Genomic DNA, 12,934 nt, shown 5'->3' with positions numbered 1-12,934 from the left:
GTCCAACCAACCTTGATTTCACTGACATGATTGCCTAGAATAGAGCCAGGTTTAAAAATGAAGTCAAGTAATGCTTTGGAAAAGGGTATGCCATTATGTACTACCATAGTCACCATGGTTTTCGCTCACTTTTCTATTGGGATCATAGTGTTTAACAAAATCTATGTGTATGCACTCATATAATAAAGTTAGTAACTCCATGACTATTTAAAAATAAAGTCAATTTAAAGATGATTTAAAAAAAATAAAGATGATTTAAAGATAAATAATAGGGAATCGATCTAGGCAGATATATAAAGGACTGAAGTTATAGTTGAGGAGTTATCAAAATGTCATTAGACCATTCCCATGATCAGCCCTATGGCAGGGACAGTGTCCATCTGTGGGCTGGGCTGAAAAAGCTGGAAGGTGAGATCAGTGGAGGGAGGACAGGACAGGCTGGCACTGACACTGCTTTGCTATGTTCCTAGCTCAAGACAAATGTGCTGAGCCAAACCGAGAACCCAATATGGAACCAGATCCTGACCTTCCAAATTCAGGTATTGCTGTTCCATCTTTTTTTTTTTTTTTTTTTTTTTTTGAGAGAGAGAGAGAGAGAGAGAGCAGAGGGGACCAGGCAGAGGGAGAAAGAAAATCCCAAGCAGGCTCCACACTCAGTGTGGAGCTCAGAGCCCAACACAGGGCTTATTCTTACAACCCTGAGATCATGACCCAAGCTGCAATTAAGAGTCGGATGCTTAACCGACTGAACCACCCAGGCCCCCCAAGCTGTTCCATCTTGACCACTCCCCTCCTCCTGCTCCACAAACGGAAGGCAAGTTTGAGTGTGTAGGGGTATAGATGGAAGGTAAGGGTCAAGAAGCATGGGGTGGGAATGGGGGTGGGACCTGCCTGATGGGAAACATGAGAAAGCCCAGGACATATTATAGAAAACTTAATTTATTTGTCTAGTACTAACAAATTAGTGGGCCGTGCAACTGAACTTTCCAGAAAACTTAAATATGCCCTTTCACCTACATTACAAAACAAAACCCAAAACATCACTTCAAATCTAAATTGTATTATGCATTTTATCTTCTAGGCAAAGTGCCCTGAAGATAATTATAGCTCTTTGTTAATGGCCTAGAGGTACTGTGGGAACATAGTATATGGGCTACATGTAGTATAGGCTAGTTGTTCCCGCATTAAATGGCTCCAAGGTGCTCTTCTCTGTGGGATTCTATATTCTGATTTGTATAGCTTTTCAGTCCTCAGTTACCCATCAGTAGTGTGGATGCCAGTTCTCTTAAAGCCCTGGGAGAACCTTGATTGCCTTTTGACTCCATGCCAGACTTCTGAGAACTGCATGTAGAATGACAGTACACAATTCTGAGAGATAGCTTGAGCACTGTCATTAAGTATGAGTGCATAGAACTTTGTGTGGCTTCTATTTGGCTACACAGAGAGCATTTCACTTTTCTTATACCTTACATCTATGTGACTTAAAATCGGTTCATGAGCTCCCTTCTACCCTCCTGGGACCCACTTCCTTGCTCCTTTTTTTTTTTTTTTTTTTTTTAAGATTTTATTTATTTAATCACGAAAGACACAGAAAGAGAGAGAGAGGCAGAGACACAGGCAGAGGGAGAAGCAGGCTCCATGCAGGGAGTCTGATGTGGGACTCGATCCTGGGATCCCAGAGTCACGCCCTGGGCTGAAGGCGGCGCTAAACCGCTGAGCCACCTGGGCTGTCCTTCCTTGCTTCTCCTAGAAGCTTCCCTAAGCCTGCCTCCTGGTGAGGCATCATCTTTTTTTCTTTTTAGAAGACTTTATTTATTTATTCATGATAGACACACTCAGAGAGAGAGAGAGAGGCAGAAACACAGGCAGAGGGAGGAGCAGGCTCTATGCAGGGAGTCTGACTGATGTGGGACTCAATCCTGGGATTCCAAGATCCTGCCCTGGGCGGAAGGCAGGCGCTTAAACCACTGAGCCACCCACGCTGCCCGAGGCATCATCTTAAACCATTCTTCATAATTTCCACTTTCCTGGGTGATTTTGTAGACTCTTAAAGTAGGAAGAGATTTTAAAGGGAGTCTAATTTATCCTCCACCTTTGATCCCTTCCACTTGTCTCTGGCTGTGATGCAGCTGATGGCCGAGATCCTCAGATACTCTTGTGGATGCTCAGAGCCTTGGAAGTCTTCCATCATGTTCAGCTGCCTCTAGGCTCAGAAAACAGGGGCACAAGCTGGGCCCTCTTTCATCTCTGAAAGGGGCCTTCCAACGTTTAAAGATGTCCAAACACTCCTTGGACCCTCACCCATTTCCCACATAACACAGTCTCCTAAGGCTAGAACCATTTGGATGCAGGCCTGATTGTCACTAGCCCTGTGGAAATGTAGCAGACAGATGTGACCCTCACTCTGAATGGCAGGATGACCACAGAGGCAGTAGCATCACCAGCCCATCAGGGCCCAGCAAGGCAGCCTGAAGAGGAAGCTCTGCTGAACATGAGTGTTTGCCAGTTTACAGTTTACTGCTACAAGACAGGAGGGCAGTTAAGACCAGGAATTGAGAAAGGGGAAGAAAATTCTCAACAGGATGGATGAAAATATGGTTTAGCCATGAATTCAAATTTGGAGGATTTATAATATTGGAAGACCTGGATGCTTTACAGTGCCCATCTTTCCACTTCTAGGGGATCTTGTCTCATTTCTTCTTAATCACTTGCTCAACTAGAAAGCCCTTTCCCTATTCTGCTCTGGCCCCCAGCTCCCTGGCAAGGGGAGAATGGCCAAATGGAATGGAGAATGGGAAGGACTAGCCATGACTCAGGAAGTGCTATGAGGGGAAGAGGCCCCAACTGAGAGGATTTGGGTGCCACTCAGGCCTCAACACCAGCAGCTTGTTTTATACATGGATTGGTTTTTGTTTTCATAATTGAGGGGACCCTGTGGCAGAGTGGAGATAAGAATCAAAAGCTTGGGTTCCAATCCTGACTGCACCTTTTACTGTGTGAAGCAAGTCCCTCTGCCTCTCTGGGCCTTGCTCCCCATCTATAAATAGGGACCATCACACCCCTCACCGGGTTGTGGCAGAGTCATTAGGAGCTCTAAACCTGCTCCAGCCCCTGCATATAACATGAGAACTTCAAGAACTCAGTTTCTCTATGCCTCAGTTTTCCTGTCTAGAAATGGGAATAACAGTACCTGGTTTGTGGGGTTTTGGGAGAAGTCACTCATGTGATCATGAAGATCATTCAGCACAGGCCAGGAGATGATGGAAACCCTTCCCACAACAGCATCTACTATTATTTGCTCTTGGGGGAGATAAATATCCTGCTGTTTAAAATTTAACTGCTAACCATGAAGAAGACATTTTAGGCCACAACCTCTGTGCAAGATGGTTGGTGAACATGTGTTCAGACCGTGAAGGGTTGTGGGAGGACTGCAGTATCAAACCCATTGTTAGAATGTACCCAAGTCTCCATCTTGAAGCTTATGCAATTAGGGGACCATTTTAAGAATAAGAATACAAAGCGACCAGGGGACAAAGTCCTAGGCCTCTCCCAGGGCCTCCCCAGGGGCCCATGCAAGCGGGCAGGCCCACAGCCACAAGCCAATAGCTCCCATCTTGGCCATGGTGACTGGGCTTACTGGTGACTGAGCCAAGCCTTGGACCCAGACCCAGCACTTCCCAGCTGCACTAAGTCTCCGTGAGGACCAGACCCTCCGAGCATGCACCCACAGAAGCTCTGCTCTCCCCTTGCAGCTGCCCTGCCTCTCCAGCTACATCAAGTTCAGAATCTTGGACTGGTGAGCCAGGGGTGGAGGCTGAAAAACATTCAGGGGAGGAGAAAATCAGAGCTGGGCCAGTGGCTCAGCCTGCAGAATGTTTCTCTCCAGCCCCAAAAACAGTTGCCGGGATGAGATTGGGACTGTCAGCCTGTTCCTCAACCAGATCTCATCCACCGGAGCAGAAATAGAAGGCAAGCAATCCCCCTCTCACCACCACCCCACACCCCCGACCTCCCACCCCAGGCCCTGCCTCCTGCCCCTCTCCTACCTGGCCCCCACCGGCCTCACCCTCTCTTTTTGCAGGACCTTACTCCGGCTTCCTACCTTCTTTTGGACCCAGCTTCCTGATTCTACGTGGGGGTAAAAAGGCTCCTTTCAGGATCCAGGAAGAAGGCACTGTAAGCTTCTCATGCAGCTCTAGGGAACAGTGGGGGTAAAACCAGCATATGGAAGGCGCTGGGGCCCGGGAGGTACCAGGGGGAGGGCCCGGCCTTGGTCTCCGTCCACCACGCTGGTAGAGGACACGTAACCGTGTGTAGATGGCTGTGCGTATATGGGACGTGTCTTGTGGCGGGAGAGAGAAGCAGATGGAGAGCATTCTCCGGGCATTCTCTGAGGAAGAGGCATTGAGACGAAATGTCAGGGAAGATTTCCAGCAGGTGGAAAGGACAAGGACCTACGGGGCAAAAACAGCGTAGGTACATGTGGAACGTATCAGGCTGTTAAATAGACTGATGATAAATGCCAGGAAGCCAACTCTAATTGGCTTAAAAGATTGGCACAGGGTTGGGAAGAACTCTGAGTGAGCATGAGTGCAGGCACCAAGACCTCAATGCGGGGCACCTGGGTGGCTCAGTGGCTGAGCATCTGCCCTGGGCTCAGGTTGTGATGGGGGTCCTGGGTTCGAGTCTAGCAGGGAGCCTGCTTCTCCCTCTGCCTATGTCTCTGTCTCTCTGTGTGTGTCTCTCAGGAATAAATACACAACATCTAAAAACAAAAAAACAAAAAAAGGACCCCAGTGCCATTAAGAGGTTCATTGACTCCGTCTCTCAGCTCTGGGGCTCCACAGCCTGGGCTTCTTTCCTACCCGGTCCGGCCTCCCTGCAGAGGCGACCACCAGGCGAGGGAAGAGCAGGGGAGGATTCTAATTGGCCGCCGTAGGCCATGTGTGCTCCCCTTGGGCCAATCACTGTTGCCAGGGAGGCAGGGCGTGCCCTGATTGGCCAGGCTGGGAGCGCAAACACGGGCCTAATCACGGCCTCCTCCAAGCAGAAAGCGTTTGTTTGCGGGGATCAGGTACTTTGAGTCGACAGGTGGGTAGAACGCGCGAAGAGGAGCAGGCCTCGGGGTAGAGAAGAGGGGTCCAGCCCCAGAGGTATCTGGGCACAGCCATGTCTGGGGCGTCTGGAATTGCACCCCAGGATTGTGGTCAGCCCTGGGCAGCAAGTTACTAGACAACGCTCTCTGCTGCAGAGGTGTCAGGGGAGATTTATCTTCTCTTTTTCCCTCATTCCTTTTCTCACCAATTTCCTCCCTCTTACCCTAGAATATTTCCAGCTCCGTTAAGGATGGTTTAGCGTATCGAGGCCGAGTCTTCCTCGAGTTGTTCACCCATGTCGCGTCCCATCAAGAGTTTAAGAGGGATCTCTCCTCTCAAGTGACCAGTGTAGAGGTAACTACTGGAAACAGGTAACCCAGGAAGGAAGAGTCCCCCTGCCCACCCCAGACCTACTGCGGGGCCTGTTTCTCACATGGCAGAGGCCTCAGCCTCAACCCGAATGAGTTGATGGGTGCCTGAGGATGTTTGGTCAGTCCACCTGAGTCTTTACTAAGCCCCTCTGAGGACTTCATGCTGTGCCAGACAGATCCCAGGTGGTCAGATAAGGTTTTGGTTTAAGAAATATGTGATCTAGTTAAGGAGAAATGATTTTTTTTTTAAGATTTTATTTATTTATTCATGAGAGACAGAGACACAGAGGGACAAGCAGGCTCCATACATGGAGCCGGATGTGGGACTTGATCCTGGGTCTCCAGGATCATGCCCTGGGCTGAAGGCAGGCGCCAAACCTCTGAGCCACCCGGGCTCCCCGAGAAATGATCTTCTAAGGAGTTTTTCTTCTTCCTGAAGGCTGGGGAAGACCACTGATGCAGGAAGGGGCAGGAGGAGCAGTGTTAAGAATAGCCATCCACTTATTTTTTATTTTTTTATATATTTTTTATTTTTTTTCCACTTATTTTTTATTTATTTTTATTTTTTTTAATTTTTTTTAAATATTTTTTTATTTATTTATGATAGTCACAGAGAGAGAGAGAGAGAGGGGCAGAGACACAGGCAGAGGGAGAAGGCAGGCTCCATGCACCGGGAGCCTGATGTGGGATTCGATCCGGGGTCTCCAGGATCACCCCTGGGCCAAAGGCCGGCGCCAAACCGCTGCGCCACCCAGGGATCCCTCCACTTATTTTTTTAAATGGGAATACAGTCACAGGGAAGGAGAGCCAGAGAGGAGGGGGCAGGTTCCAGAGACCCTTTGGAAACAATACAGAGCCACAGACCAAAAAGACATAAAAGAAATGGGGGGCACCTGGATCACTCAGTCTGTAAAGCGTCTGCCTTCGGCTCAGGTCATGATCCCAGGGTCCTGGGACTGAGCCCTGCGTTGGGTTCCCTGCTCAACAGGGAAATCTACTTCTCCCTCTGTGCCCCTCCCTCTGCTCTGCTCTCCCTCTCATGCACGCACGCACGCTCAAATAAATAAATCTTAAAAAAAAAAAAAAAAAAAACCAGAAATGAGACTAACTCCCCTAAGCTGATGCCCATCTTCTGCCTCAGGTGGCAAGGTGGCTAGGAGTGGTATCCATGCTGCACTAAGGAGGGGGGATGATGAATCCCACCTTTGACATATGCTTGTGAGACATCTATGCAGACCAGTACTCAAGGCTGTTAGCACACCAGAATCTGACCATGGGGTAGTGGAGGAAGTGCCTGGGAGGAGGAGGCAGGTGAAAGGGTGCCACACCAAAGGCAGGTAGAGGAGGAGTGGCTTGTGGAAGAGACCGGGAGGAGTCTGCAAAGAGGAGCATTGAGGCAGCCCCCAAAGGGGAGAGTTGCCAGATGTGATGGAGAAGTTGCAGACTGCATAGAGGCAAGTGCATAGAAACTTGGCTGCAAAGTGGGAAGAGACATAAATCCAATGGGAACTAAACAAAGGCTCAGAGGGAAAGAGGAAGGCTATTTTTTATGACAGGGCAGACCTGAGCTAGTGAACAGACAGGGACAGTGCAAGAGGAGGGGAGGGGTTGGCCATAGAAATGAGAGCTACTGACATGGGAGATGGTGGCCCTCCAGCAGATAGGAGGCATGGTGGGAGGAGGTGGCTGAGAAGGGCCCAGAGCAGAGGGATGGTGTGTGTGCCACCTTCACCACACCCCTGCCCACACTCATCTTATCAGGGGAGGGCGTTGAGGCAAGAAGGAGAGGGATGAGGTAGCCCAAGTCAGAGCCCAGCCTGACACTCCAGGAGGGCCTCCAGGAGAAAAGCCTCCTTTTCAGGAAGCTGGCTGGGAGGAAGGGACCAAGTGCTAGAGGTCCTGGGAAGAACTGCCCTTGAGTAGGAGTCAAGGGAGGACTTTGAGGGGGCACGGGTTCAAAGATGATCCAGCTCACCCTAAAGAGAAGCAAAGATGGCTTTTGAAAGAAACAGAGCACTACATCTTTGCCTCCCTACCTGTCTCTATATCCTTGTTCATCCCTTGGTTTATGTACTGGGGACGTGGGGTTTATTGTTTTAGAGGCATCAGAACCGCGTGAAGTATGGGCTGTGCGTCATCTTCCTTTCCTGCACCATGATGCCCGACTTTAAGGACCTGATCCAATTCGAGGTCAGCATTGGCCACTATGGGAACAAGATGGACCTGAGTTACAAGCCTCTCGTCTCAACCACGCAGTGCAGCCCAGTGATATATGATGGTAATAGATCCAGCCCAAGAGTAGAGAGCATCCGCTGCATGCCATGCTCTGTGCTTGGCCTTTTAAGGGTATTAGCTCATGGAAATTCAGGGCATTGTTAACCCACATGCCTCACATGAGGAAAATGAGCTTCAGGGAGGTGAAGTCACCGGCCAGACATTGCACAGCTAGTGTGGGTGGTGAGCCCACGACAAGAGTTGAAAGTAGGCATTCACTCTCAAGTTCTTCTCTGTGCTCCATTCCACACTACAACTTCCCCAACACCATCTTTTCCCTACTATGAACCACCCCTGATTCATCCATGCCACCGTCTTCTGTTACTCCTCTGTCCACCTTCTATCCATCCATTAATCTATTCATCCACCCTTTCTTCCATTTGACTCCTACGCATCTACTGACCCAAACACTTAACCAACCTCCCACCAATCCATTCATCCCTTAATCCAATATATACTTATTAAACACCCATACCAGGCTCTATAGAGTAGCATTTCTCAAAACATAGTTCCTGGGCCTGGCATCAGCATCACCTGGGAACTTCTATAAATGCAGATTCTAGGGGTGCCTGGGTGCCCCAGTTGGTTGAACATTTGACTTTTGATTTTGGCTCAGGTCTTGAAATATCTTGAAATATAATTCACACGCCATACAATTCATACAATTCATACAATTCATCCATGTAAAGTGTGCAATTCAGTAGTTTTTAGTGTATTCACAGAATTGGGCAACCGTCACCATGGTCAATTCTAGAACATTTTTAACACTCAAAAAAAAAACCCCACTATATCCACTTGAAGTCACTATTTCTCCCCTGCATCCTCAGCTTTAGGCAACTATTTATTAATCTATCTTCTGTTTCTATGGAGTTTTCTATTGTGGATATTTTTTCATATACATGGATTCACAATATGTGGTCCTTGGTGTCTGGCTTCTGTCACTTAGCATAATATTCTACTACTTTTTAAATTATAAAATATATGCAAAAAATATGTGTATATACAACTTAAAGATGAATAAAGTGAGTACTCCAGAACTCACCACCCAGATTAAAAAGTAGAAGATTGTCAGCATCTTAGAAATTCCCTGTATGCTCTTCCCAGACTCTACCCAAGAAATAACCACAATCTTGATCATGACAGTAATCACTCCCTTGCTTTACTTTTCAATTTTGACCACCTCTGTATGCAACCCTAAACAGCATACTATTTTTTGCATTTTATACAAATGGAACTTTCCAGTCTGTACTCATCTGTTTTCCATCTTTTGCTCAATATTAGTTTTTTTATGTTGGCATATATAGCTGAAGTTCACTTTCACTTCTGAATGTATTCTACTTTATGATTATAGCACCAATTATGTGGTATATGTAGATACTTGGGAACTATCTTTTTCTCCTACTATAATAATTGTGTTACAAACATTCTTGTACATGTCTCCCAGTCTCAAATGCAAGACTTCCTCTAAATTATATACCCTGGAGTGAAAGAGAAATTCAAAGCAAAAGAAATTATACCAAATTACACTCTCATCAGCTTGATATGAGAATTTCTATTGCTCTGCATTCTCACCAGTACTTGATGTTGCCCAGCTTTTTAATTTTTGCCACTGGTGGATGTAAGATGGTATCTTATAAGATCTTGATTTGCATTGTCCTGATTATAAATAGAGGTTGGGCATCTTTTCATATGTTTACAAACATTTGTTTTTTTCTCATCTGTAAAAAGCCTATTGGTATCTTTATCCATTATTCTACTTGGCTTTTTCTTATTGGCTTGTACATTACTTTTTCTAGGAATGGTCTTTTGTCAGATGGGTGTATTGTAAATACCTTCCCAAAGTTTGGGGTTTTCATCTTTGTCTTACTGACAACTTTTTATTTTTCTTATTGAGGTTTTATTTGCAAACAATAAAATGTACATATTTTAAGTATACAAGTTGATGAATTTGGGCAGATACAGATACCCATATAACCACCATGGGAAGAAAGTTCCATCACCCCAGAGAGCTGCCATATGCCCCTTTTCATTCAATCTCCCCAACCCTTGATTGACCCCAATGCTGGGGTCAGTCATTGTTGTGCTGTTTTTCACTGTAGATTTGTTTTTCTTTTCCTACAACTTCATGCAAATGAAATCAGACATGTGGTTCTTTCTTTTTCTATGGCTTCTTTGGCTCAGCATAGTGTTTTAGGAATTCATCCATGTTGTTTCATGGATTAAGTGTTTTATTCTTTTTTATTTCTGATAGTACTTCACTATGGGAATATGACAGTTTAATTATCCATCCTCTTATTCATGGACATTTAGATTGATTCAACTTTCAGAGTATTATGAATATACCTGCTGTGAACCTTCTTGTACAAGTCTCTCTATGGACATATGCTTGCATTTCTCTTGGGTACCTACATAGGAATGGAATTTGGATTTTAAAGGAAATAACTAACAATCTTCCAAAGTGTTTGTACCATTGTACACACCCCCACAGCACTGTTTGAGAGTAGTACTTGCCCCACATCCTTGCCAAATTTTGTATTGTTGATTTTTTTCATTTGAGTCATTCTACTGGGTATGATGTTGTCCATAATTATAACTTTAATTTCCATTTTTCTAATCAGTAGTAATACTGAGCCTCTTTTCATGCTCACATATATTTCTGTAGTGAAGGCACTGTTCAAGTTTTTTGCCAGTCTTTCAATGGGTTGTTTGTCCTTTTATACGGCGTTCCAGCTCTTTTATATTTTGGATACAAGTCCTTTGTCAGATCTGTTTTGCTAATTTTTTCCATTCTATGGCTTGGCTTTTCAAATTCCAAGCAGTGTCTTTTGAAGATCAGAAGTTTCTCATTTTGATGAACCAAATAAATTCTAATTTTGAGGGGTGCCTGGCTAGCTCAGTTGCAAGACCACATGACTCTTGATCTTGGGATGGTGAGTCTGAGCCTCATGTTAGGTGTAGAGATTACTTTAAAATTAATTAATTCTAATTTTGATTAAATCAAATTTGTTATATTTTCTTTTATAGTAATATATTATTTGGCCCAAGAAATATTTTCTACCCCAAGTCATAAAGATATTCACTTGTGTTTCATTCTACAAGCCTTATAATTTTAAAAGATTATTTTTGGTAATCTCCATACCCAACATGGGGCTCAAACTCATGACCCTGAAATCAAGAGTCAAAGTTCCTCTGACTAAGCCAGCTGGGTGCCGCCAAGCTTTATTATTTTAGATTCTTTTTTTTTTTTTTTATGATAGTCACACAAAGAGAGAGAGAGAGAGAGGCAGAGACACAGGCAGAGGGAGAAGCAGGCTCCATGCACCAGGAGCCCGACGTGGGATTCAATCCCGGGTCTCCAGGATCGCGCCCTGGGCCAAAGGCAGGCGCCAAACCGCTGCGCCACCCAGGGATCCCTATTATTTTAGATTCTTTGTTTAGGTTTACAATCTAACCTGACTTGATTTTTGTATATGGTGTAAGGGAAGGGTCAGATTCTTTTTTCTATAAAGATAAAAAATTCAGCACCATTTGCTGAGAAGACTATTCATTCCCACTTAGAATTACTTTAATAACCATATACTGTGAGTCTCTTTCTAGAATCTCTATTCTTTTTTAAAAGACTTTATTTATTTATTTATTTATTTATTTATTTATTTATTTATTTGAGAGAGAGAGAGAGCAAGTGGGGGGAGGAGCAGAGGGAGAGGGACAAGCGGACTCCATGCTGAGCACAGAGCTTAACACAGGCCTCGATCTCATGACCCTGAGATCATGACCTGAGCTGAAATCAAGAGTTGGACACTCAACCAGCTGAGCCACCCAGACTACCCCTAGAATTTCTATTCTATTCCATTGATCTGTTTGTCCATTTTTAATGCCGATATCACACCCTCTTGATTACTATAGTTCTAAAGCAAGTCTTGAAGTCAGGTAGCGTAAGTCCTCCAACTTTGTTGTTCTTTTACAAAATAATACAATTTCTGGCTATTCTGATTCCTTTCCATTTTCATATGAATTTTAGCATCAGCTTGATGATTTCTGCAAAAAGTCTGCTGGAATTTTCCTGTTTTCTTTTGTTCTAATCAAGTGTTTTTTATTTGGTTTTGTTTTTAGTATTGCATTCTATCTCTAGTGGCTCTACATCTATGGATGAGTTGTAGTGGCTGCTCAAGGGATTGCAATATTGGTCTTTAACCAGTCATAGTCTCCCTTGAGTTAATATTATAACTACTTCACATATGAGAATATATTACATATATTTGCATACAATTGCTATATTCAGTATAAAGTGCAATTGAAATCCAATATAATTGGATTTTCACCTTTGTTATACATTCTAGAGTTGGTTGCTAATATTTTGTTTAGGATTTTGCATCTATATGAATCACATGGATTTGTGATTTTCTTTCTCATAGTGTCCTCCTTTGATTTTAATATCAAAGTTATGCTAGCCTCATGAAATTGAGGAGCATTTCCTCTTTTTACTCTCTATGAGCATTTGGGTAAGACTATAATCATCTGTTCCTTGAAAGTTTGATAGGACTCACCTATAAATATAAGCCTGGTGGGTTTTTTAATGCAATAATTTAAATACAGATTTATTTTAATTATTCAGCTTTTCTATTTATTTTAAAGTCAGTTTTGGTGGGTTTAACTTATCTAGGAATTTATATATTTCATTGAAGTTTTTAAATTTTTCAGCATAAAATTGTTCATACTGTCTTTAGAAATTTTTTTTATTGTGGCAAAATATCTGTAACATAAAATGTACCATATTAGCCATTCCTAAATGTACAGTTCAGTGGAGTTAAGTCCATTTACAATGTTCTGTAACTATCACCTCTATTTCCAGAGCAATTTCATCATTCCAAACAGAAACTCTACCTATTAGACAATAAATCCTCTTGTCCCCTGGAATCCTCTATTCCTTTTGCCACTCTGAATTTGCCTATACCTCATATATGTGGAATCATGTAATATGTGTCCGTTGTATCTGGTTCGTTTCACTTAGCATAGGGTTTTCAAGGTTCATACACATGAAAGCCTGTGTCAGAACTGCATTCCTTTTTAAGGCTGAATAATATCCCATTGTATGTACGTATCACATTTTGTTTATCCATTCTTCCATTCGTAGACACTTGGGTTGTTTCCACCTTTTGGCTTTTTATGAACATCAGTGTACACATAGCTATT

At 44.0% G+C, this 12,934-nt stretch overlaps 1 protein-coding gene across 1 annotated transcript in view; it reads left to right on the top strand.

Annotated features, from left to right (window-relative positions):
• The window catches only part of FER1L5 (fer-1 like family member 5), a 56,349-nt gene that overhangs the window by 17,585 nt on the left and 25,830 nt on the right, over positions 1-12,934 (top strand). Inside the window, exons 14-19 of the mRNA XM_072742803.1 lie at positions 471-539; positions 3,753-3,796; positions 3,887-3,969; positions 4,082-4,176; positions 5,325-5,450; positions 7,568-7,745. Coding sequence (XP_072598904.1) covers positions 471-539; positions 3,753-3,796; positions 3,887-3,969; positions 4,082-4,176; positions 5,325-5,450; positions 7,568-7,745 — 595 coding nt within the window. The remainder of the gene's footprint in view (positions 1-470; positions 540-3,752; positions 3,797-3,886; positions 3,970-4,081; positions 4,177-5,324; positions 5,451-7,567; positions 7,746-12,934) is intronic.

Source organism: Vulpes vulpes, chromosome 16 (genome assembly GCF_048418805.1).
Source record: "Vulpes vulpes isolate BD-2025 chromosome 16, VulVul3, whole genome shotgun sequence".
In the NCBI taxonomy this organism is placed as follows: Eukaryota; Metazoa; Chordata; class Mammalia; order Carnivora; family Canidae; genus Vulpes; species Vulpes vulpes.
This window is presented reverse-complemented; position numbering and strand designations above follow the sequence as displayed.